The 24,742-nt window shown below is 36.3% G+C and overlaps 3 protein-coding genes across 7 annotated transcripts; 2 read left to right on the forward strand and 1 right to left on the reverse strand.

Annotated features, from left to right (window-relative positions):
* Positions 1-5,613: 5,613 nt before the first annotated feature.
* On the forward strand, positions 5,614-8,755 carry CYCD1;1 (CYCLIN D1;1). Its single transcript, XM_086560216.1, has 6 exons — positions 5,614-6,021; positions 6,382-6,468; positions 7,152-7,253; positions 7,353-7,554; positions 7,631-7,761; positions 7,862-8,755. Exons 1-6 carry the CDS (start codon positions 5,776-5,778, stop codon positions 8,057-8,059), a joined length of 966 nt encoding a protein of 321 aa, XP_086416342.1. The 5' UTR covers positions 5,614-5,775; the 3' UTR covers positions 8,060-8,755.
* Positions 8,756-12,836: 4,081 nt separating this feature from the next.
* Positions 12,837-16,054, reverse strand: ATE1 (ATPase E1). Of its 5 annotated transcripts, none has more exons than XM_086560222.1 (4): positions 15,879-16,037; positions 15,531-15,794; positions 13,360-13,609; positions 12,837-13,147 (listed from the first exon to the last, which is right to left on the reverse strand). In XM_086560222.1, the coding sequence occupies exons 1-3, from the start codon at positions 15,907-15,909 to the stop codon at positions 13,392-13,394; spliced, it is 513 nt and encodes a 170-aa protein (XP_086416348.1). In that variant the 5' UTR covers positions 15,910-16,037; the 3' UTR covers positions 12,837-13,147; positions 13,360-13,391. The 5 variants fall into 5 exon arrangements, with proteins under 5 accessions (XP_086416348.1, XP_086416344.1, XP_086416347.1 ...); XM_086560218.1 differs by having other exon boundaries at positions 12,837-13,152; XM_086560221.1 differs by having other exon boundaries at positions 12,837-13,168.
* Positions 16,055-21,318: 5,264 nt separating this feature from the next.
* LOC147498027 (uncharacterized) lies at positions 21,319-24,739 on the forward strand. The gene is made up of 2 exons (XM_086563105.1): positions 21,319-22,162; positions 23,739-24,739. The coding sequence occupies exons 1-2, from the start codon at positions 21,319-21,321 to the stop codon at positions 24,737-24,739; spliced, it is 1,845 nt and encodes a 614-aa protein (XP_086419231.1).
* The last annotated feature ends 3 nt before the right edge of the window (positions 24,740-24,742 follow it).

Below are 24,742 nucleotides of genomic sequence, written 5' to 3' on the forward strand. Positions count from 1 at the left end.
TGTTATATGATCGTTAACAAAAGTTCTATATGCTCCCTTTGTAATTAAGATCAAGATACAAAAATTCACATTTTTATACATTGCCTCCTTTACATGGCGCTTTTGTCATAAGAAAAGCTCAACTTACCTAGTTGGGTGTTTGTAGTACATGGTCAAGATGATAACTTATATTTCTAATTTCGACATATATGGATTGCCACTCTTCTGCATTTAACCATAAGAAACACAACTTAAATCAATGTATTAGTTCATTGTCTATTTTGCAATTAAAAATAAAGCATCTCTACTACAACTTAAAAACACAAAGTTTAGCAAATAGTGGTCATGATTATGACATCATACAATTTTAATAGAGGATATACTTCATTTCAAGCAAATGCAATAACCCTCACATAGTGACATAGTAACAAAAAAAAAACTAAAAAAAAAATGCTTAGATTGTCTTAAAAGGTTTAAAAATCAATAAAAAACTAAAATTTAATGCTAAGAAGTAATTTATCATTGAATCATTAAAATTGTTGATGCATACCATGCTAATACGAAACATCAATATAATATACTTCGAATTAAGGACTCAAGTCATGCCTATTAATTAAGAATGTGACAGTTTTCACAGCAAGGTTAGTTGTACAGACAATTTGGTAGCTTCTCGTTGCACCCTACGTTCCAATTCTAATATATATGTCTCATTTGGTGTTCCTTGGAGTGAGCAACTGACTAACAATTGGCTAATACCTTGAAACCTTACATCAACCAATACAATAGGCACACCAACATTTGACAAACAACTACTCGAAGAAGATAGATGTTGAAAAAATATATTCACCTTTCTAGTGCAATCCCAAGTAGCTTCTCATTTGCCATAATCATCTTCAAGTCTGCTTCATTAAATGAACCGTTCCCAAAATCTAAGCTGGAAAATAGAAGAACGAATTAAATATGACGAACAACTACTCGAAGAAGATAGTAGTGAAAAAAATATAATCACCTTTTGACATGTTTATTTGAAGTAAATACCTTTGCATAGCGATGAACCAAAATCCGCTTGCCATTTCAATAAAACAGCATCCCCTATCCCCAATTCCCCACTGGGCAGCTCAATTCGAAGACTACGAATCTCGTTAAAATTCTTCAACACCTGTGTGAGTGAATGATGATCCAATCCCATCATCCAACGTGGAAGCAGTAGTCAAATTTATAGACCCACCACTCAATTTTTTCAACGAACCAAGAAATTGTCCAATAGATTATAGTGGCTTAACAATCCCACCGTAAAAGAATAATCTAACAAAACTCGAGAACACCCCTCGAACTGAAGTTGAGGTTGAAGAAAGAGAAGCTATGAAAGTTTTTGAGTTTATGTTAAGATAATGAGGAGAGAATTGGTCATGGAAGTACTTACTCGTAAAGTGTTTTCTTCTTTAGAGAAGTATCCATTTTTGTATCCTGACTTTTCGTTAGTAAGAGAGAAGTAATTTTGGTCGTAATCTTCCCTTTCTCTCTCCTGATTTCCCATGAGTATTTTTTTTTCGGCAATTTTTTTTTTCTCTCCTTAGCAAAGTCACCTGAAAGAAGACACAAAAAGCTTAAGTGTGTTTGAAATGTATAATAGTTGTGCAGAACCATGCTCACCAACACCAATTACATTTCATGCCATCACCTCAATCTATCTTTTCATGCTTACCAGGCTTCTCATGAAGAACATGATATGGCTGCAAAAGGTCATGGTTCACACACATTCCACCAATCCCAAGCGAACCCAAGCGAGCTCCCTTCTCTTCCAAAGCCCTGATTGGAAATTGCAAACCCTTTGAATATTTGGTTTATTGTTAAAAACAGAAAACTCAATCTTGTAAGTTCTAACTAATAATAAGGATACCAAGTCCAAACATATACTAAATATAGTGAACATGAAACATGTTTTTTTTTTCCAGATTTTACTCTAAAGAGGGGCGGGTACTCAGCAAGGGAGTTCTTGCTTGATCATAAGGATTTGATTAAAGACGGGTAGTTCCAAAAATGTTAATTACAAAGAAAAAGTCATACCTGATTCTAGTGTTGCTCCTCCTTCTCAAATACATATATAACACGGTGACAACTAAAAGTGCGTATCAATGTCCCAGATCCCTGATTAGTTCACATTGCAAAAGGTCATGACTCGTGAGGAAAAAAAATTGTTTAAACTTTCAAAAAACGATAACAAATAAAGCAAATGGATATTAAACAATAATAAATCAACAAAAATAAAAGAAAGTAAAGAAGAAGAACCTCTCCAATGTTGGGACACTGAGCTTCTTTACCAACAGTATTAAGTTCTAACTTAGACAAAGACTCCTTAACCTCTAAAAACATCTCCCCTTGAGGTGCTCTCTGCCATAACCACGCCGGCTTCTTCACATTCGGATCCCTTCCTGTATGAACACCCATTCCACCTGGATAATCAACAGCTTATGCTCTAACAATATTAATTCTCCTTGGACGTGAGTAATAATGAATTAAGGATTTCGGTTTTGAATGTGTTGGAATTGTTATGGGTTTTGTGAGGGAAATCATTTTGGGGGCAGAGAAAATAAAAATAAAAATTAGAAGGAATAATAATTTTAAAGGAAGTTAGTTTTATTTCGGGTCTTAAATTAAGAGATATTAATGAGGAAGAATGGAGGAGAATGAGGAAGAATGGAAGAGAACTCGGAAGTTTTGCTGGAGAGGATATGTTTTCTTTTTTCTTTCCTCTTATTCACCAAATACTTTAATTTGAAATCAAGGTTTCATGAGTTACTACTTTGGAGAGCTTTAAGAATGGAGATAAGAGGAAGAGAGAGGTTTTTTTTTTTTTTTGACTTTCTTTTTTTTGGTGTTTTTTTACGAACAATTGAAAAGTGCGTGGATTTGCCTTCTTTTTTTTTCTGTGGAGGGTGACGTGTCCACATTAGAGTAAAAAGGGGGCTGGCGTGTTTCACTGGGAGCATTCTCCACTACTCAGTATTCATGGTCTTTGATGACCTAATTTTTCTCAAACTTTTAATTGAGTCATCCAAAGATTTAAGAGACTATCTAATTTCACCTAGGAAAGTTTTCTCTTCTCCTTCCATTTTGATTAGTGAGATGGGGGACATTTGATTAGTGAGATATATATGTCTATTTGAGAGGATTATTAATCATTTTTGGTATATAGACAATTAAATTTGAAAATATAGTTGTTACCTATATTTATTATTTTTGCTAATTTATTCGCAATTTTTCTCTTACTTTTTGTGAAAATTTCTCGAAAATTTATATATTTTCGTTTTATGTGATCACTGAAACAATGATCGAAAACGAAATATAATTCCTTGATTCTCACTGCCAGCAAAGAACTTAATAAATAACTCCACAAGTGAAAGACGACACGGTGATCGAGTTTGGAAGTCGCAACCTCCCTTATGAGGCTATGACCATGACTCCATGAGGCAAGAGGTGCACAAGTGCACATAATATATATCAGGGAGTAGGGATGGGCAATGGGCCGGGTCGGGCTAGCCCGGCCCTAAACATTTAAAGCCCTTCAGATATTAGGGCTGGGTCGCCCCTAAAAAGTCGGCATAGGGCGGGTCACAAGTCTAAATCTCAAGCCTCGACCACGACCACAGCCCTCTTTAAGGGCTTTAGGGTCGGGCTTTAGGGCCGGGCCTATATATTTTCTTTTTTTTTACTACATCAGTTTTAAAACTCATTTATATTACAAAAATGTATAATAATCTACAAACTCAAAGTCCAACCAATCTAGTAATAATCCTGTATAAGTCCAAAAATTTTAAATGTCTGCTCTGTATTTTGCTTTAATGGTGTGGAAGGAAACCTTTAGTTTTAGACTTGGCTTGGATGTGAATAAAAATATAATTTATAAGAAATAAGTGAGAAAAGAAATTGAGAATAATAAGTTATGGACTTTGACTTGATGATCAAAGGAATAAAGTCTTATTTTTATTAGGCTAGTGCTTTCATTGTTCTTCATGGTCGCTAAGTTTGACAAGTTTTTGTTATATAAAACAAGTTATTGGAAGTACCCTTGGGTGTAAGTGATAAATTACAAAGGACAATGTTATTTTAATTGAAAATATTTAACAAAGAGTTGGACAATTATGGTATGTGTATTTATAGTGAAAGTATGAAGCGAGGGGCGGTTAGGGCTTGGTTAGGGTCCGCCTATGTTTTAGAATCTTAGCCCCCTTGCCTACTAGAAGGCATTAGTCGGCCGGCCGGCCCGACCCTAAAAACTCTGTGAGGGCTTTAGTTGTGAGAAGGCTTTATAGGGCTTAGGCTTGTGGTCGGTCGGTCGGGTTAGGGTTAGGGTCGTTAGGGCCAAATTCCCACCCCTATCAGGGAGTGACTCTCAAGGACAAAAATGCCAAAAAAGTAACTCTCAAGGACACCTTTTTATTTTTGTAACTCTCAAGGACCGGGTAGATGAAAGTTCAAGTATACCCTTGACGCGAAATAAAAAATGGATCGGGTAGATGAAATGTCAAGTATACCCCTGACGCGAAATAATTAACAGCCCAGCCCAAACGAAACGACCTGGTGTATTTAGTATGAACATTGAATGTTCATACATCAACATTGAATGTTCATAGTCTTTGGGTATGAACATTGATTGGGTATGAACATTCAATGTTCATAGTGAACATTCAATGCTCATAGTTCTTTGGGTATGAACATTCAATGTTCACAGTCCTTAGGTATGAATATTGATTGGGTATGAACATTCTATGTTCATAGTCCTTGGATATGAACATTCAATGTTCATAGTCCTTTGAGTATGAACATTCAATGTTCACAGTCCTTGGGTATGAATATTGATTAGGTATGAATATTCAATGTTCATAGTCTTTTAGGTATGAACATTCGATGTTCATAGTCCTTGGTCCTTTGGGTATGAACATTCAATGTTCATAGTCTTTGGGTATGAACATTGATTGGGTATGAACATTGAATGTTCATAGTCGCTTGGTATGAGCATTGATGTTCATTTATGAACATTCAATGTTCATAGTCCTTTAGATATAAACATTGATGTTCATACATCAATATATTGTATAAAAGGTACATTCACCTATTTGGATATGAACAATCATTGTTCATATGTGCGTGAGAAGGTATGAACACTCATTGTTCATAAGTAAAATGACGAAAGGGTAACATTGGAAAATATTTATTTTAAATCCGGGTCATTTGTCCTTGAGGGTTATTTTCACGAAAGGGTATAACTGGCATTTAAAAAAAGTAAAATGGCCGGGCCAACTTATTTTGTCCTTGAGGGTTACAAAATTTGAAATCGTGGGTTCGTGAGTTACTAATTGCTAGAATTTGTCCTTGTGAGTTACTCACCAAAAACCGTGTCCTCTAGACTTCATTTTCTCCAAAATTGGGTGTTAGGCCCAATTTCTTGAATATATATATTGATTTTATAACCCTTGATGCCTTGATTGGCTTGGGCATAGTTGATTATTTCCTAAGTGAAAATTATGATAATTTGTTATACATACATTTAATATTTCTGGAAGTAATTAAAAATTTAAAATTACAAAAATATCCACCTTATATATATCCACCATAGCTTTAACTGGATACAATAGTTTCATACCAAGTCAAAGCTGCAAGCTCTAAGTGTCTTACACTCACAAAACAATATTTTCCAGCTGCATTTCTGACACACTTTGGCCACCATTCTTTACCTCAAACCACATTTTCTTGCAAGAACAAAGATGGCGAGGGAATGAGGACTCATCGCCGATCATGTCTCTGTCATGTTCAGATTGTTTTTCTGATCTCATTTGCAGCGAAGATGCCAGAACCTTGTCCGAAGAGTCTTTTGAAGATTTCCAAGATTTTGAATTTCCAGATGGCATTGAAGAATCAATAGCTGAATTCGTTGAAGGAGAAGGAACTCATGAACCTCTGGAGTTTGATTATATGGCAAGATTTCAATCACAATCCCTCGATGTTTCAGCACGAAAAGATTCTGTTTCATGGATTCTCAAGGTATCTATGTCAGCCAACTCCTGTTAAACTACAACTTAACGTGCGCATGAAGTTACTACTGGTTGTAACTGATATCAGATCAGTTTGCGGAATCCATATGCGCTTGTTAGCTTATTTCAGCACCAGGCCAGTATTAGCTCACATAAACTAACTTTTCTTGGTAGAATCTATTGTTTTGATCGCACGCGCCAGTTTGTTATCTATATATGTTAAGTGTGAACTGTGAACTGTGAATTGAACTGTGAACCAGATTCTGATGAGCTAATCTGGTCTATTATTGTGTCGATTTAAGTCACATTCTAGATAGTTTACTAGCTAGTTTTTACAATAACCATATTGTTGAGCAATCTTACGGTACAGGTACAAGCTTTCTTCTGCTTTCAGCCACTAACGGCGTATCTTGCTGTGAACTACATGGATCGGTTTCTGGCTTTTCGGGGTTTGCCAGTAAGCTTCCGACGACTGCCGCTACTACATACAATGCTAATAATAATCAAGTGAATCTAATTGCATTAATAAGTTATTGACTTTTTATATAATCACGCCGTGGAATACGTACATGGTCAGGAGAAATGTTGGATAGGTAACGTTGATGGTAGCATAGAATAACTTTTGTGCATTAGAGTGAGTAACAAAGTAGAATACATACTTGTTTTACTTTTGGCGACATACAAACCATTTATACAAAAATACATATAGAGAGAGTGGCATAGTGTGCTAACAGTGGTTAGCATGCACGACAACATATATGACAAGAATTAATATTTCAAGTGCACAAGTGAGTTGTGCTAGATAGTGACACAAGAAATTAACTTTATGTGTAATATAATTAGACAAATGAGGAAAAATGTATGTCGCATTCAAACACTGATGATACACATGCATTACATTAATTTTGTGGACCACAGTTGAAAAGGTTCATATACCCCTTCCTGTAACAATATATAATTAAGTAAATTATGGTCGTTGCGCATGTCTAATATATTAAACTGTACTATCGTACTGTGAGTCTGTGACTACTGTCCATCAATTTGCGTATTATCAAAATGAGGATAGTGTATAATTTTTGTATCGGTCTTATTTTAGCGCGTTTAAGTCGATCAGGAAAACTTTTCATCTACTTATTTCAGCAAGCAAACGGATCATGGCCATTACAACTTTTATCAGTTGCATGCTTATCATTGGCTGTTAAGATGGAGGAAACCCTTGTACCTTCTCTTCTTGATCTCCAGGTACATTCTTCACCTTAATTTGTCATTGAATGATACATTCAAAAAGATACAAAACTTCTTGATCTTGATAGACTGAAAAAATGGTGCCTTGATTTAAAGGTAGAGGGTACAAAATTCATTTTCGAGCCACGGACTATTTGCAGAATGGAGCTTCTTGTACTTGGTACTTTAGACTGGAGACTAAGATCCATTACGCCCTTCACCTTCATGGATTTCTTTGCCTACAAGGTTGATTCAACTGGAACTCGTATTGGTTTCCTTGTTTCCAGAGCCACAGAAATCATCGTAAAAACCATCAAAGGTAATACACATATTATAGGCCTTAATGCATGCCCATATTTGCATATACATTTTATGCTTTTACTATTATCATGCAGAGATCAGTTTCCTAGACTACTCGCCGTCGTCAATTGCTGTTGCATCCTTACTTCATGCAGCAAATGAATTCCCAAATCTCTCTTTTATCACCCCTGGTAATGCTGTAACATGGTGTCCAGGTTTGATCAAAGTAAGAACATAATTGATGATTACTTAATTAATTCTTCAAGTTGGGGGTGTGTCTAAAAACAAGCGACCAAGCCAACTAGAAAAAATATGAATTTTTGCAGGATAGAATTATGACCTGCTACCAGTTAATGCAAGAAGTGGTGGTTGGCCAAACGCAAAGAAAGCCACCCAAGGTCCTACCACAGCTCAGAGTAATGACTTATGCTGAATATGATTCTAGTGACTCATCTTCCTCGTCTTCATCCTTTTCTAACAAAAGGAGAAGATTAAACAATAACAGTGACAATGGCAAACTCTGAAGAAGCACAAGAGAACGGGGTGTTTGCAGTTTAAAGAGTGTTGCAACTAAATAAATGTGTGGGAGTTTGGAGTCCATGTTTTGGTGGGCACTGAGCAGTACCCATTAATTATATATAGCTATGCTGATTCCCAATGGAGGGGAATCTGTTACATATATAAATATGTCTACTGTTGGAGAAAGATCAGACAGATGCTCTTTTATAAGTGGAGTGTGAGAGAAGTGGAGATTGAATTCAGAGCAGCATTGATTATCAAATGAAGGAAGGCGATGGTAGGTCATATGAGGTTGGAAAAACAATGGAGGAAATTGAAGTCTGAGCTGTTCATGTGTGAGATAAGTCAAGTTTCTCATCCAAGCACCATCATTGCTTCAAATATCTCCCTTTTTTATTGGAGAAAGAAAGAGAAATAAGATTGGCTCCACATAGACAGGCTTGTGGAGTGGAATGTGTCCAGGAGCATTTCCATTGGAATAGGAATAAGCCTATCTAATGGCCTAACTATATATGGCCTTAGGAAGCTATTCTGGACTTTTTGAGTGGTGTGTTTATATTTTTTCATTTGTTGAGGGGGATAGGCATTCCCCCTTTAATGGCCTGTATTGGGGCCAACTATATACAAGGGTCTTAGGGGGACCTTTTAAGGCTTGTTTGTAATCTAAGAGCATTAGCAGAAAATACATATTTTTCATTACATTCCTTTTTCCTTCCTAGGAGTATATAAGTTATTAACAAGGAAAAAGTAACAAATATCATTTCAATCAATACATCCAAATAGCTAAAAGAAAAAGAAACAATTCATAATCTGTATGTCATCTTCTACAGAGACCATGCTTGTGTTCTCTTTTACTAAAAGTCACGTGAATGACAGTGGGGCTTTTGTAACCATCAGTTTGTTTTCTTCAGTAAAGGGTCTAGGAAAATGTTAGATTGTTGTGGAAGAAGGGAAGGAGCCAAGCAGTCCTTCAATAACCAAACAAAGTTTGTTCACCGACTATAACTAATGAGACAGTACGGCGTGCCTCTCGTGACAAACCCATGGATGTTTTCTCAATTCTTTATATCAGAGGCAATTTTCCAACATGTTAGAACAACAAAGTCATATACCATATCCATTCACATATATCGTATGGCTCACATATACAATACAATATCTTTTTTTTTTTGGTAACTTATACAATACAATATCGATAGTATGATGCGACCAACAATCCTTCAATTCATGTGTCAGCTTGATATGAGACATATTGAGTTGTTGGAACAACGTCGCGACATTGCAGTCGCAGATCACTTGAATGGAAATCATCCAGGCGTCGCACCAAAATATTGTCTTAGACTCTTAGGCCTAAAGGCTCATGTCGATGAAAAGTTTTAGATTCCAGATGGACTTGGTAGAAGTGCTCTTGCATGTTTACTGCTAGTTTCTTACTAGTAGAAAATTATGCATTGATCCAAAGGGGTCCCTAATCCTAAATGCTGGAATGAGTGGAATCTCTTTGTAAAGCTGCCTTAAACTTCTTACACTTTGGACCCACGATACACAGTATTGGACTCATTCAATCATATATATAGTATTGTACACCTCGACCTACAAGGCGACTTATTCTGTGCTCATCGAGTAAATCAGTGATTAGAGTTTGGACTTTTCATTAGTAAACCCCACCACTTTCGGCACTATAGACTATGATGCCATGCACTTGGTTGGACAGGTTATTACCAACAACGGATTGTTATACTCAACTTGTAATAACATACAAAAACACTGTCCAAATAACCCAATTTCATTGTCTATGTGAGTACATGCCTACTAGTACGTATCGATAGATGGAATGTAGTCGACACCTTTTACTTGCCATTACGAATGAGCTTCAAATAAAACTATTTCATTAGCCAATACAGAGCATATAAGATAAGGCAATCCTGTAGATATGCTAATTAATATGGTCTATTATTACATATAATCAAGCCACTTCGTTTATGACAATTCTTTACACAGACACGGACGAGATGAATACCTTAGTTTTCATTTCTGAAGTAGGTAGGCTTTGATGCGAATTCAATTTTTGTCCACAGTGGACACTGGGAAGGCACCATTATCCTCATCATTTCTCACTGAAAGGCCTACATATATAAAATGCTAAGTTCTAGTTGGTACTTGGTAATCAACGATAATAGTGATCATTAAAATATATAATAACAGATAATAAGACTCTGCTAATATTATGTTTAGTTAACCTAAACGAAGGCACATGAGAGTATGAGACCAATGACACTACAGTGTCTCAAACAGAATAGGACCCAACGGCTACTTTTTTTCAATTTCATTACAAGATCTCAAATGTCAGAGTTCCCACACTTCCTTATCTTAAATAATCTCTTATGATCACACCCCAGTTCCTTTTATTCTCCTTGTAAGTGCTCTTCAAAGTGAAGAATCCTAAGAAAATCCCAAAAGCCAAAGACACTTTTCCTTCCCAATGAAAGGTATTGGGAAGCAGAATCTTGATCTTTACCAACTTTCTTAAGGAATTTTTACTTTAAGGTGGCCATGAGAAAAGACAGGAACTTTGAGTTTCATCTTTAACTCTTTCCTTTTGGTTGTAAAACATACTGGTGGGTTTCATACAGGTGAAGTATTTGGTAGGTCCAGAATAAAGGAGTCAAAAGTTGGTATCATTCTGAACTAATGGAAATGGAGCTGCACCTATTTACTGGATGCAGGACAGCACCACACTACAGTCCTTGCTACATTTATGCCTGTTCGAGGACAATGTCTATACTTTCAAGACACAGAAATGCACAATACTAACTGCAAAGTAGGCCTGGCTTTCTTGAATAATCTTAAAGACATAATACTAAATGTTAAAAGAGGTTAAATAGAGATTACCTTGTTACGCTTTTAAGAGATGCCTTTTCAACTTGCCAGATCGTGCTACCAAGCTCGAACCTAACAAAAATGTAGGAGAAAATCTAGAAACCTTATGGAGCACAGGCTCGACATGGAAGAACACCACACTTAAAATTATTAGGAATGCTTATAGTGAGTCATAAGATTGGACAATGTTTTCATTACACGCATACAGTAACAAGGTCAAAACAAAACACGTTACGATTGTGTAACAATGTGCTTGGTTCAGAAAGGATACAATTTTGTAGGAACTAGAAATATCATATCAATTAGTTTCAATGCATGTATTAGGATCAGAATGTATAAAAAGCTCTAAAAGAACTAGCAAATACAAATGCATGTAATGTTGAACTGACATAGATAGAATTCAATGTCAAGCAAATATGCAGTATATTGGTAAACAGCACATGTTCAGGGACTGATGAACATACTACTGATACTGAATCAGAGAAAAGATGACTCTGCTTACTATTCTTAAAGAATGGATTTTTAGACTGCATATCAGGGACCGCCCAGTCAAGGGCTTTCCAACTAATATTCTCATCTTTGGATACTAACAAACGAAACCGAAAGGAACTCCAGTGGACGGAGCTTGAATGTCTTTAGTTCTTTAGTTCTAAATGCCAGTTTACACAATCAAGGAATGTACACAATATTGATCATGTGGCTCAGTCATCAGACATCACATGTTTCAGGAAGCCCTTTGCCCCCATCCTTTATCTTTTTCTTTCTGACCATGTTAAGTGAAGCATACAGAAGCGCTTTAACTAAAAATGTGACAAAGGTGAAGGGGAAAAAAGGAAGAGTGAAAGTTGAAGGACTCCAGGTTAGAACTTTAGAAAGGCTAAAGAAAGAGATTCTGGCATCAATTTTTTGCTATGTTCCTATCATTAAGTATTGGAGTGCAGGCAAAAATAAGAAGTCCTGAAAGTTGCAGAGCAATTCAGTCATTGGAAAAAATAATAAATATTATAGAGACAAAGCAAGTAAGAAACTTGCTTCGAATTTTCGAAACCTCCACTTGACCACTACTCTTTCCATTACATCTCTTGGGGAGGAAATCCAATGCCAGACTTAACAAAAAGATGGTAGGTCTCACACCACATTTTCATGACAGTTGTCTTAATCATAAGCAATTTTGAGAAAGTACTAATAATAAATTATACTTCCGCAGAATGATAATACGTTTATGCTGTTAATCCAAGAAACAGTTGCAGTAGCTCAAGTAAATTATGACACATGCTACCAACACACAATCATCCTCTGACCAACAGAAGTTCTAGACGGAACTTGCTTGTGGCTTACAACACTTAAAGCTGGAGGAGAGAACATATATATTGTCTAGGTTGATAGATCACTTGGGAACATTTCAACGTTTTGTTATCGTCAGAAAGTACTAAACTGCTTGTTGACAATAATTAACTCTTACGATAAAGAATTTTTATCTTGAACTTACCTCAGATACAGTTGGAGATAAAGTACATTCCACTTTTAATCTATATGCATGTCCACTTACTCATGTTTTCTGATATGCAAAGAAAAATCATAACAATTCTCTACAGTAATAACAAAATCCGCCATGAAACAAAATAATTGAAAAGATCATCTGCATAACTGAAAGAAGCTGAAACAGGTTTATTAATACCAAAGAAAAAACAAAGTTGAATGATATAATTCTTCATAACTTTATTTTTGTTATACTCACTTCCAGTGTTTTATGAAGTGGATGTGCCGATTCAGGCAGCATTTGAAACCTAAATCCCCATACAGGTCTCCTTGAGTCAATTCTTGTTATCCATTTCTTGCTATTGAGTTATACAGGGAATACTTGAAAAGCATATACTGATATACAGGAAACATAGAGGGGTGTCTACCAATAACCTTCTCATCCAAGTTATCCAAAGTTCAACCAGTTCTCATATAAACAATTTGTAAAACATGCGAACGGTATCTCCTTGGTCAACATAAATATATAAAGATTATAGAAAACAGCTTCAACAAAATTCAATATTGACAACAATAGTAACAGGAACTCAAACTTCCAAAGGAGATACCGTTAATTGACACACAGGCATGTAGCTGTAGCTGTAGCTGTGAGGACTTCGAAACCACAAAATGGGGAGTGTCTTGTTGAACAAGCCAGAATTGTTGAGAATTCAGCATCCTCTTTTCTAGAGTGCCTAGGCTGTTGAAAATGTCAGCTTCTACATGCAAATATTTTAACAAAGCAGGTGACAAATGTCTCAGAAATCTAGGTAAATTGCTTCGAATTCATTTACCAAAAGAACGTTGTTTCAATTTCACAAATTACCAATGACTATGAAAATGCATTACATTTCTAGTTGTAACAAAGTACAAATTGGAAGCATACATTTGAGTAACAGTACCATACCCCTATATATAGCTCTAAGCTCTCTATGGTTTCTAAGTGCTATTCTTTTGATTCAGAACTTCTGCTTCTGCCATTGCCATGGGATCATTCTTGTTGGTGTCATCTTCTTTTTCCCCATCTCGCTCCTCGGCCTGCTTCTTCCTGTGCAAATCCTCGGCTGCTTGCATTGCAGCACGATTTTCTGCCTGCATACGTTGCATTTCCTCTTCTTGCTGCTGCCGCTCAAACCATGTATCAGCATCCGCCCAAACTACAAAAGCAAGACAAGCCCAGCAATATGAATGAGTATCTTCATAGTTATTCTGTATAAGAACACAAAATAATAATAATAATAATAACATAAATGTCACTGAACTAGAGTAGTTTCTCAAATAATTGGAGAAAAAACAAACTAAAACTTAGCTCCCAATGAACGGAAAAGAGAGCACACATACAACAACTAGCACCACAACATAGCCAAAAGTACAGAAAAATTTAAAAGCGCAAGAAATACACGTCTTTATTTATTTCTTTAGTTATTTTGCTGTAATGCTCTACAGATCTTTTATAAATATTGTGCCAATAACAAGAAATGTGTGTGTTACTTACCAACACCTCCCGGATCATGTACAAATTAAAAACTAAAGAATGATAACAGTCATCAGCCTAACCATCACCCACTCGCCCAGTGATCCAAAAAATACAAAAGTAAAGAAACTAAGAATCCTAACAAACTGTTAAATACTAATTCTGCATGAAATGTCAATGTGGATAACAATAGTAAGATCATGAGACCAGGAAGTGTGAGTGGATAACAGCAAAGGAAAGCTTATGAAGATGACGGTGACGGACTAGAAAACAAGGAGATTGCGGTTGGGGGCAGCAGGTTTTATTACTGAAGGCCAAGGTTTAAGTTTGAAGGCGCGCCTTGAGCCTTTTAAGGGTTTAGCGCCTTAAGCCTCGTTTTTTTTTTCTTTTCTTTTTTTGTCAATGAAAGAAAAACTTGTCATTGCTTGGATTTGAAACCTGGCTAGTCATGAGTTGCGACATGTGCTCCTACCACCAGACAACACAAGCCCTTTGGCTTAAGCAACACATGTTAGTATATATTTTTTACTTTTTTTTTTTCCATTTTTTGACTACGAAACCACTCATAACTTCTTTAACAATTTAAAACTCACTATTAGGTGAGTTGTGAGCATCAAAACACCTCATTCTATTAAAAAAAAAATACTATCAGCGTTGAGGCTTTAATGTGTTTTTTAATCACTGCTGAAGGCAGTCAAGATTACCACAATATTGATGAGGATGAAGAAGGCTCAGCTCATCCTTGAACATTCTAGGGACAAGGAGGAAGAGAGGGTGGACTATGCTTGATGATGACGAGAAGAAAGGTCTGGGGAGGAAGGGTAGCACATGGACAGTGGGTATCTAGGGTGGAGGTGGGGGCTTTAGATCTGGTCAGAGCCTGGAGGTGGTTTTGGCCTTTGCTCTCATTTTTGTAATTTCCCTTTTCTGTATTTTCTGTTTCCTGTTTCTTTTTTCCGTTCTCTCTTTTTTACCACATTTGGCTCAGGGCTAATTGGGTGTAGTGGGTTCGGGCTATCTGGTCTTGGAGCGTTTAGCTTCTTGCTGACACTCCAAGTGTTGATATAACTTTCAATTATATGATTATACCGATATATGGCTTTTTAGAGATGAAAAAAAAACACATAAGAACATGAAATAATGTACAAAGAAAGATAAATGATAAAACACTAAATTATTAGAGAACATGGCTTTAGACCAAATTAAATGGGGACAAAAGTAATCAAAAACTTTTTATTTGTCCCGATATCAAGTTTTATTATTCATAAGCAAAGTCACTTCCTCATTCAAAATGGACACTTCCCCCAAAATAAGAGCATTATTTTCCAGCCAGGTACTCTCACTCTACTTGAGAAGTCAACAACTTTCTGCCTCAGTTTCATTAAACATATTTTTTTAGCTGAGAAGCATAAGATGAACACCCGAACTTGACAAACTCTGAAAAGGCCTAAGACCAACACTTACCAGCTTAAAAATACTTCTTAAAGTAATCTACATGATCTTGAAAGAAAACCAAAGATAAGTACTAAAATGTATGGGTGCTCATATAAGAAAAAACTAGGGTTAGGGTTTATAAACATAAAAAGAAAAATTGAAAAACTTACTAGGTTGAGCAGCCCATCCTTGTTCACCACCTTTAATCTTTTCAGGCAAAGCATAATTAACAGTTAAAACTCTACCATAAAGCTCGGCATTATCCATATTATCCATAGCAGCAGAAGCATCTTCTTTTTCAAGAAAAGTAACGAAACCGAAAGAGCGGTGTTTCTGTGTGGCTTGATCTAATGGTGTTTTCACATCCTTAATATCACCAAATGGTATGAATGCTGAATGTAGTATTGTCTCGTTTACTTCCTCAGCTAAACCACCTTCAATGAAAATAACAATAATAATGTATCATCACTGTCCGTCCAATCACGTGTATGTATATATATTTATCAGTATGGTCTTACCTACGTAAAGAGTGTTCTTCTGCACCGCCATGGGTAAGCTTCTTTTTCTTTTTTTCTGCCTCCTGTTTTCTTTTGATTTGTGATCATATACAGGGGTTTAAGGCCCAATGATAATGGGTTTGTCTTGCAGTAGCCTATACAACTCTCAAAACTAGATACCTAATTATCCGAAACCCAAAATATGTTAGACCCATTAAAAGTGAGTATTCAAGTACCTAAAAATTGGGCTCTAGACACTTTCTTTAATGTGCTTTTTGTCCAGAGAAATACCAATATTATCTTTTCATTCTACTCTAATTTTAGCAACACGTTACTTTTTAGGTGTATTAACTATTTTTAAAATTTCTTATTTCTCCTTTTTACCATTTCATTTGTAACTGCCAATTTCTTCCACAAATAAGTAATACTACAATCTAATGTGCCCAGGTTGTAGGTATGTGTGTCAATCGAGGCCACTCATCAGGCAAGGGTGCGTGTGTATTGCAATCAAATAATACAATTGTCTTATAAAAAAGAACCATTTGTCCTATCACAAATTCACAATTTGAATTACATCAAACAAAGTTTAAACATGTTATTCAAAATTATCAGAGATACATTTTAATTGTTAAAGCTGTATTGAAATTAGTTGTAATCGACATACATTTTTCCCGTTTTTGAAGTTGATGTTTTCCACATTGTTTTGATCTCTCAAAAAATTCATCTTACTTTTAATTGGAATTTTGTAGATTTCGAATGAATTTTAGTTATTTTGATTAACCCACTACTCTTTTGGTAACTGATTTAGTTCGTAGCTTTTTTTTTTTTGGTAATAGTTGGCTTCTTTAGTTGGGACTAATAAAAAAGGTCAAAATTGTAAAAGTCAGTCTAAAATTTTAGACAGATATCAAATTTCAATTTTTATGGAGGAAAAACAAAAAAATAAATTTGCTATTTCCTCTAAACTTAAGAAATTTGCGTATGTGTACCTATACCCAATTTTCTGATTCAAGTACCGAACCAATAAAAACCGAAACCGTTATAACAGAATAGTAAAAAATTCATGGGTACCCGAACCGAAACCATAACCGATTATTATGATTTTGATATATAAAGTATTTTATTATATTATACTAAATAAAGGCAAATCCAAATCTATATCTTAATATTAAAGCTCCCACAAGGGGTATTTTTCAAGCTCCCACAAAATTCCACCTCATCAACTTAATAGTTAACTTAAAATAGGAAACTCTTTCCCTTTTAGAATCCAACTTCAAACGGGAATCTCCTTTCTTTTTAAAACCAAAACTCAAATAATAGCATAAATACCTCTTTACTACGTAATCTTTAATTGAGTTCCATCGGTGCCGTGATCGTATTCTTTACTACGTGATCTTTAATCGAGTTGTGTGGTGTGGAGTATCCTCTTCACAGGTAAATAATCTTCTTTTCTTCTCTGTTGTAAGTTTGTTGTGATCGTATTCTTTACTACGTAATCTTTAATTGAGTTCCATGTAAATAATCTTCTTTTCTTCTCTGTTGTAAGTTTGTTGTGATCAGGTAAATAATCTTCTTTTTTTCTCTATTGTAAGTTTGTTGTGATCGTATTCGAGTATCTGCGTTCTCTTATTACCTTAGAAAAACACGATCGGGTTAGTTGCACATACAACTAAACTTAGAAACTACGTAAATTTACAAATACAGATAAACAAAATATGATCAAAAGTCGAATCAAGTGCTTATTTAGATTAACAAAATAATGTGATTTCGTGGGCCAGTTGTACATTGGTACCACTCTTTAACAAAAACTTTAACTTATATTGCCACTTAATAATAATAAGTGTTCCTAATAATAACTAAAGATCGACTCTGTTCCACGTAGCAGTAGATCTTGATCAATAATTGCTTAAAATTCAGAAAATAAAATCTATCGGCGCTTTACTTTGTTACTTTTCTGTTGAACAGATGTATCATTGTAGTTCGATTTGGTTTGTTCAGCAGGCGCATATATAGAAAGAGAGATATATAATATGCATATTATTGTATATTTACATAGTTGTTTTGAATAAATTTAAATTTCCACAGGTAAACTTAAATTTACATTGTTGACATCCGCATGTGTTTTTGTTCTAAATCCGTAATTCAAAATTCATAGCTGACTTGGGAAAAAAATATGGGTACCCAAAAATATTGGAAAATTGGGCTCGGCCCAATTATATTCACACTAAAGGTTTGGGCATAATATGGGCCCTCGAAACCAATGTTTAAATAGCATTTTTTAGAGCGATTTTTGATGTGAAGTCATGTTTCCCCAACTCCATTTTAGAAATATTTGGCTGCAAGTTTGCAAATCACAAAAACCAATTTTTAACCTAATTGGCTAATTTTAAGATGTTTCTACTTCCATTCTAGAAATAAGTACCTGATTTTTACTGCAATCGATCATGACGGTCAAATAAAGTGACTCCGGGGCTGTGTTTCTTTTGAGTTTTTGTATCACCGCAACTTTTACGGGGAGCTTTTGTCACATTGGACTATAGCACACTAACATCCTCAAACACCTTGGACTTATATTAGAAATCAACACCAATTACTGAGATGTGGTTTGACAAAATATTCATCTTATTAATATATCAACTCCAATTAGAGCAACATAATATGACAAACCGATATTAGCTTTACGTGGAGTTGGGATGGGAAATAGGATACATTGAGCTAAACCGACGTGACGGAGGTACAGAGGAGATTATAAATTTGATCATCAGTTTGCTAGGCTAGATTTCTTTGCCAAAATCAAGTTACAATTGGTGGCTCATTTAATCAATCAAAATCTAATATTCAGATTCAGGGATCCTCCATTTTTTAATGCGTTCCGAACCTTGCAGTTCGTTATTGCAGACCATCGACGATGAGTGAGGGCTCATGCATTGCTAGAGAACAATTTACACTCTCGCCGCCAAGCATTAGCCTAATATTGCTTTCTTCTCCATGTTGCAATTATGTATACATTATTCAACAACTACTTAGTCGTCGATGTCCATCTCCTTTGAATGGCAATGGAACTGTCTTCACCGCCCTATACTTACCAACATTGTTTAAGTGCTCATTCTCCACCATGTTTGATGACATTGGATTATTGTCACAAGAATGGCACTCTGGCTAATACTCAAAAGAAAGAAATGAACTTTAAAAAAATTCACCTGTAAAAATTCCAATGCCCGCGTCGAATTATTTCCAATGAAGCCATGAAAAAGTCAAGCACTTTCGATACTCAAATTTGTCCCCATATTAAAATGCATGACTGTTTGCACCCAAACAAGTCTAAGAACAAAGTTGAAAGCCTACAATAACAAGTATTTTTTGTTCATCGTTTAGATATAGTAAATACTCACAATGGAAAATAAGTCGAGTTCTTAGGGAAAAACTCACAATGAAAACATAGTAAATGCTCTTTAAATTAGATCATCTCCAAGCAAAGAATTCTTGGATTTTGTGTTCAGGACTCCCCAGTCTTTAACAAAGATCTTTTTGTATGGATTGCTTGGTGGACATTATTTGGTCTGTGATTATTGTATGATCATGTGCAAAAATACAAAACAGGAATTAGTTATCACTATTGACAGTAACATTAGTTGCACAAACCTCCTGTGTATCTCTGTTGTTGGTCACAGGTTTGTTGTCATTGTTTTCAAGTATTATATGGCTTAACATGTGGATTTGGTACATCCTTTACAAAGTGCCACTTTAAGAGAAAACCCCATTCCATTTGTCCTGTTGCCAAAAGTGCATGTTCTTATTGAAATCTACTCTGCCCAATCATCTCGGCTACACCGAGAATTGGCCACTTGCATTTACCTTAAGAAGAGAAAACCAAAGGAATATAATATCGGGTCACTTTCGGTTATAAAGGAGAAAACACCGCATGTTAAAGAAAACACTTCCACCAAATAAAATCAATCGAGGAAAAGCATACCGAGAAGAAAAAAAAAAAGGAACTTTGGACACTTAGCGCCTTTTCGTCTCATTTTCTCCTGTGCATCTTGATACGACATCAAGCCTTCTATTTCCATTTGGAGTACTCACTCATACATTATACTTGATACTCTTATGAAATATCAAATTATCCAATTCACGGGTAACTTAGCGGAAGATAGTGAAAGCAATATTGTCTGGAACCCCTATTGCTTTCCACAACCATATAAAACTATCTTGCATTGCGGCATTGGATTACTCTTATTGTTTCAGAATTTGAGCAAGAGTCAATGATTACTTCCAGCCGAAAGGCTTGATCCACAGGACATCCAGATTCACCATCTTTTTCTATGAAATGCCTTGCAAAATTTGGAATACTTCAGCTACTCTTTTCAACATTCATCCACCTAGGCTGAACAATCACATTGGATCGCACTATAAAATAGAAGACCGCTAACATAGAGTCAATACTTGATAATTTGAGCTGTTATTCTTATCATCGCCATCAGATATCAAAGATACAGCTGGACCAGTTTCAGATGTAGAAATGTTCTTAACACTATTTGCATTACCCTTTATACACAATGACATTGACAAAAAAAAATTCTCATGGCATTGACAGGTATCATGGTTTCACCAAGTACAAAAAGAAAAAGAATAACATTGTCGAAAACAATACCCTCTTGTCGAGAAAAGAACAAGCTACTGATAAATAGATTTGGAAGAAGGACAATTTTGAATGAGATTAGAGACTACAATCAACAAAAGAACCATCTGAATCAACAAAAAGCTTTTGGATCGGTTCAGAACTTGCAACCTCTATAATCAGTACTACACAAACTTAGTAGCTGCAAACACCATCTACAAAGAATCGTATCGTCTATAACGCTATTATAAGTGTATTATATTTGTTTATTATGCTATTAATTTATTAACTTTTACGTAACTTTTGTGAACAGTTATTAGAGATTCCAAACGCAAGAAAGAACCTATATTAGATGTATCTAAACGCATGAGAAAGGCTTAATCGAGGACAATGATTACCGGTCGGATGAGTAGGGAAGATTCGATAGTGAATCGATTAATGGGCCGGAGTTCAACGAATCATCAATTATTGATCAAGTCGATGATTCCCATCCAAGTAAGATCTACTACTTATATTTTTGTGTTATATTTTATTCAACATATATTAACAATGATATTATGTTATATGTAGGACAAGTAGAAAAGTCATGGAATTTTGGAGGTCCAACATGTGTGTGTTCTTTTGTGGAGCCATGGTGCAGTGCGAGGAAAGGGTAGACAAAGCGAGAAGAACATCAAATCCAAAGTTTTCAATATGTTGTCAAAAGGTAAAGTTCAACTACCACTTTTGAAAAGAGCGCCTAATTTCCTACGCACGGCGTCTTACGGATTCTAAGGGTGGTTCGAGATCCTCGAACTTTGCAAAAACATCGGGGCTTACAATTCCATTTTAGCATTCACATCAATGGGTGGTGTAGTTGATCACTCCGTGAACGATGGCAAGGGTCCATATGTGTTCAAGATAAGTGGTCAAAATTACCACAGGATCGGAACTCTTCTACCATCTGAAGGGCAGCAACCAAAATTTGCACAGTTGTACATGTATGACTCGGCAAATGAAGTTTCAAATAGAATAAAGGCACTTGATAAAAAAATACCATATAAAGAAAATGAGGAGGATGATGAAAGATTAGATCCAAATGTGGTTGAAGGACTAATGAAAATGCTTAATGATGAAAATAACCTCACAAAGGTTTACAGAATGGCAAGGGATAGGTTTAAAGAGTCCGAGTTGGCCAATGTTAGTATTAAACTTATTGGAACAAGACAGACGGATGGAAGACAGTATAACTTGCCTTCTACATCAGAGATTGCTGGACTTATTCCTAGGAATGGAGAAGTATCTGCGGGACCCCGGGATGTTGTTGTAGACGTAATAGGCCACGGTCTTAAGAGAATAAACGAATTGTTTCCAAGTTTCATGGCGATGCAATATCCTTTACTTTTTCCGTATGCAGAAGATGGATACATGTTGGGCATCCCTTATAGAAAGGGTTCAAATGTGAAGAAAAGGAAACACGTGAGCATGAGAGAGTACTATGCTTATAGGATACAACAGAGGGCAAATGAAGGATATACTATTGTTTGTGGAAGAAGACTGATGCTACAATACTTGGTTGATGGTTATGCAGCTACTGAAGAGAACAGATTGAATTGGGTGAGACAAAATCAAGACAAAATAAGATCGACACTGTACAAAGGATTGGTTGACTTTGTAGTTGCGGGTGATACAAATGCGGCTTCGACCGGTAAGCGATTAGTCCTACCGTCGTCTTTCTGAGGAGGACCCGATACATGGTCCAAAACTACCGGGATCGCGATAGCTATCGTAGATGGGCGAGCCCTCCGGACCTTTTGTCACCTTCACTTGCAATCCGAAATGGCGAAAATCGACTCTAGACAAGATAGATAAAGGACTACGCCTTAAGACAAACCGATATTGAAGCAAAGGGTGTTTAAGATTAAACTGGATGAGCTAATGACAGACTTGCAGCGGAAAAAACATTTCGGAAAAGCTTGGGCAGGTAATGAATCTCTATGTTGTTATTTTATTTACAATTATTCAATTACAGAATTGACATGTAAATATCATATTTGCAGCTATCTACACGATAGAGTTCCAGAAGAGAGGGCTACCCCATGCTCATATTTTGTTATTCCTAGACAGAACTAATAAGCCAAAAACTCCTTTTGATATCGACAAGCTCATCTCAGCAGAGTTGCCTAACCCAATGAGTGATGAAGTGGGATACAAGGCGGTTGTAGAATTCATGATACACGGACCGTGTGGAATAGATAACCTGTCTTGCCCGTGTATGATTAAAAATAAATGCTCACGGCACTATCCGAAAAAATATTGCAGTGAAACAGTCATTGACCAAAACGAGTACACAATCTATAGAAGGAGAAACAATGGCAGAAAATTAATTGTGGGGGAAGCAGAATTAGACAACAGATGGGTAGTTCCACACAACAGAGACTTGGTTGTCAAGTACCAAGCCCATATCAATGTGGAACATTGCAACAGAACACGGTCAATTAAGTATCTCTTCAAATACATCAATAAAGGAAAAGATCGAGCAACATTTCTCATCGTTGAAAATGTCGCCACAGATAAATTAACCTGGAAAGAAGGTCATTGAAAAGTTGTGAAATAAAAAATTACTTGGATGGTCGATATGTATCCGCCGGAGGCAACTTGGAGGATTTTGAAATTCGATACACGATTACAAGGATCCGTGTGTCGAGCGGCTGCCATTCCATCTTGAAGGTAACAGAAAATCATTGTAGTCATTTAATAGTTAATTCAACACATTGTTATTCATATATCTTACATTATTATTAGTAGATGAGCGGATGGTCTATTACAATGACAACGATGATCGGAAGAAATCATTGAAGCGAAAGTTCAAAAACATAGTTCACAGAATGGTTGAAGACAAATGCACCGCATGCTGATGCAAGAGAGCTCACATATGTTGATTTCCCAACAAAATGGACATGGCGAGAAAACCAAAAGGACATGGACTCGAAGAGGAAAGAGAGGGAAGAGAAAGATTGGTCGTAGGTGTACACGCACACCCTACATCAGCGAAAGATACTATCTGCGGATGCTTCTTAACATTGTTAAAAGACCTCAAAGCTATGAAGACATTGAAGGATCAACGGTGTCGCGACCTGGACTATAAAAGTGCATGTATGGCACTTGGTCTACTCGAAGATGACAACGAATGGCATGATGCACTTAAAGAGGCAAGCGGACCGGGCGAAAGTGCTAGATCACTAAGAGAACTATTTGTGACACTTTGTTGTTGCTATGTGAAGTGACAGATCCTTTGAAACCGTGGGAAGACCATCGGGACAACCTAGGAGAAGACATTCTATTCAGGTATAGGCATTTGAAAAATGACGAAACTGCCACGCTCACAGAAAGCCAGGTCAAGAATTTCACCTTATGTGAGATTGAAAAAATCTTGATGCGTAGACAAAAAACATTGAGAACTATCGCCGGTTTAAAAGAAATCTATCCAGACATGGATACACAACTCACGTCTGGGAATAGAATGGTTGACGAGGAAATGGACTACAACCGGGAAGACTTGCATGAGAACTACTTAAATATGCACGAGCGCCTCAACAAAGAACAATATAAAGTGTTCCAAGCAGTCACAAGTTCCGTTGACTCAAAAGCTGGCGGTGTATTCTTCGTTTATGGAAGCAGAGGAACTGGGAAGACATATCTCTACAAGACAATCATATCTAAGTTGCGCTCAGAAGGAAAGATTGTTTTAGCAGTTGCTTCTTCAGGAATAGCCTCGCTCCTCCTTCCAGGTGGGAGAACATCACACTCAAGATTCAAAATTCCAATTCCAATTGCTGAAAACTCAACTTGCGACATCCCACCTAATACGGACACGGCAAGACTAATCCGGAAAGCTGATCTCATTGTATGGGACGAGGCACCTATGAATCATAGGCACAACTTTGAAGCAGTTGACCGCACTTTGAAAGACATCATGAAAGAAATCGTGCCTAACTCAGAAAGCACTGAATTTGGAGGAAAAACTTTCCTATTAGGAGGAGATTTCAGACAAATATTGCCGGTCGTTCGAAAAGGAAGAAGGGAAAATATTGTTGATGCTTCAATAAGCAGGTCGCACCTTTGGAGGAACTGTAAAGTTTTTCAGCTAGCAAAGAATATGAGGGTGATGAATGATGCAATCGATTCAGAAAGTGCAAGAGATTTTAGTAAGTGGGTGTTAGACCTTGGAGATGGCAAACTACCAGCAATATCGATAAACGACGGCCGAAACCATCGTGGGTAAGAA

This window comes from Coptis chinensis, chromosome 5 (assembly GCF_015680905.1).
Source record: "Coptis chinensis isolate HL-2020 chromosome 5, ASM1568090v1, whole genome shotgun sequence".
NCBI classification, from domain to species: Eukaryota; Viridiplantae; Streptophyta; class Magnoliopsida; order Ranunculales; family Ranunculaceae; genus Coptis; species Coptis chinensis.

Coding starts and splice junctions, on each gene's coding strand:
- ATE1 (XM_086560222.1), bottom strand. CDS start 15,909: ATGGCGGTGCAGAAGAACACTCTTTACGTAG. Junction 15,795..15,878: donor GAAGAACACTCTTTACGTAG/GTAAGACCATAC, acceptor TTTTCATTGAAG/GTGGTTTAGCTGAGGAAGTA. Junction 13,610..15,530: donor AGGATGGGCTGCTCAACCTA/GTAAGTTTTTCA, acceptor TTGCTTTTGTAG/TTTGGGCGGATGCTGATACA.
- LOC147498027 (XM_086563105.1), top strand. CDS start 21,319: ATGGGTGGTGTAGTTGATCACTCCGTGAACGATGGCAAGGGTCCATAT. Junction 22,163..23,738: donor TACAAATGCGGCTTCGACCG/GTAAGCGATTAG, acceptor TGCTATGTGAAG/TGACAGATCCTTTGAAACCG.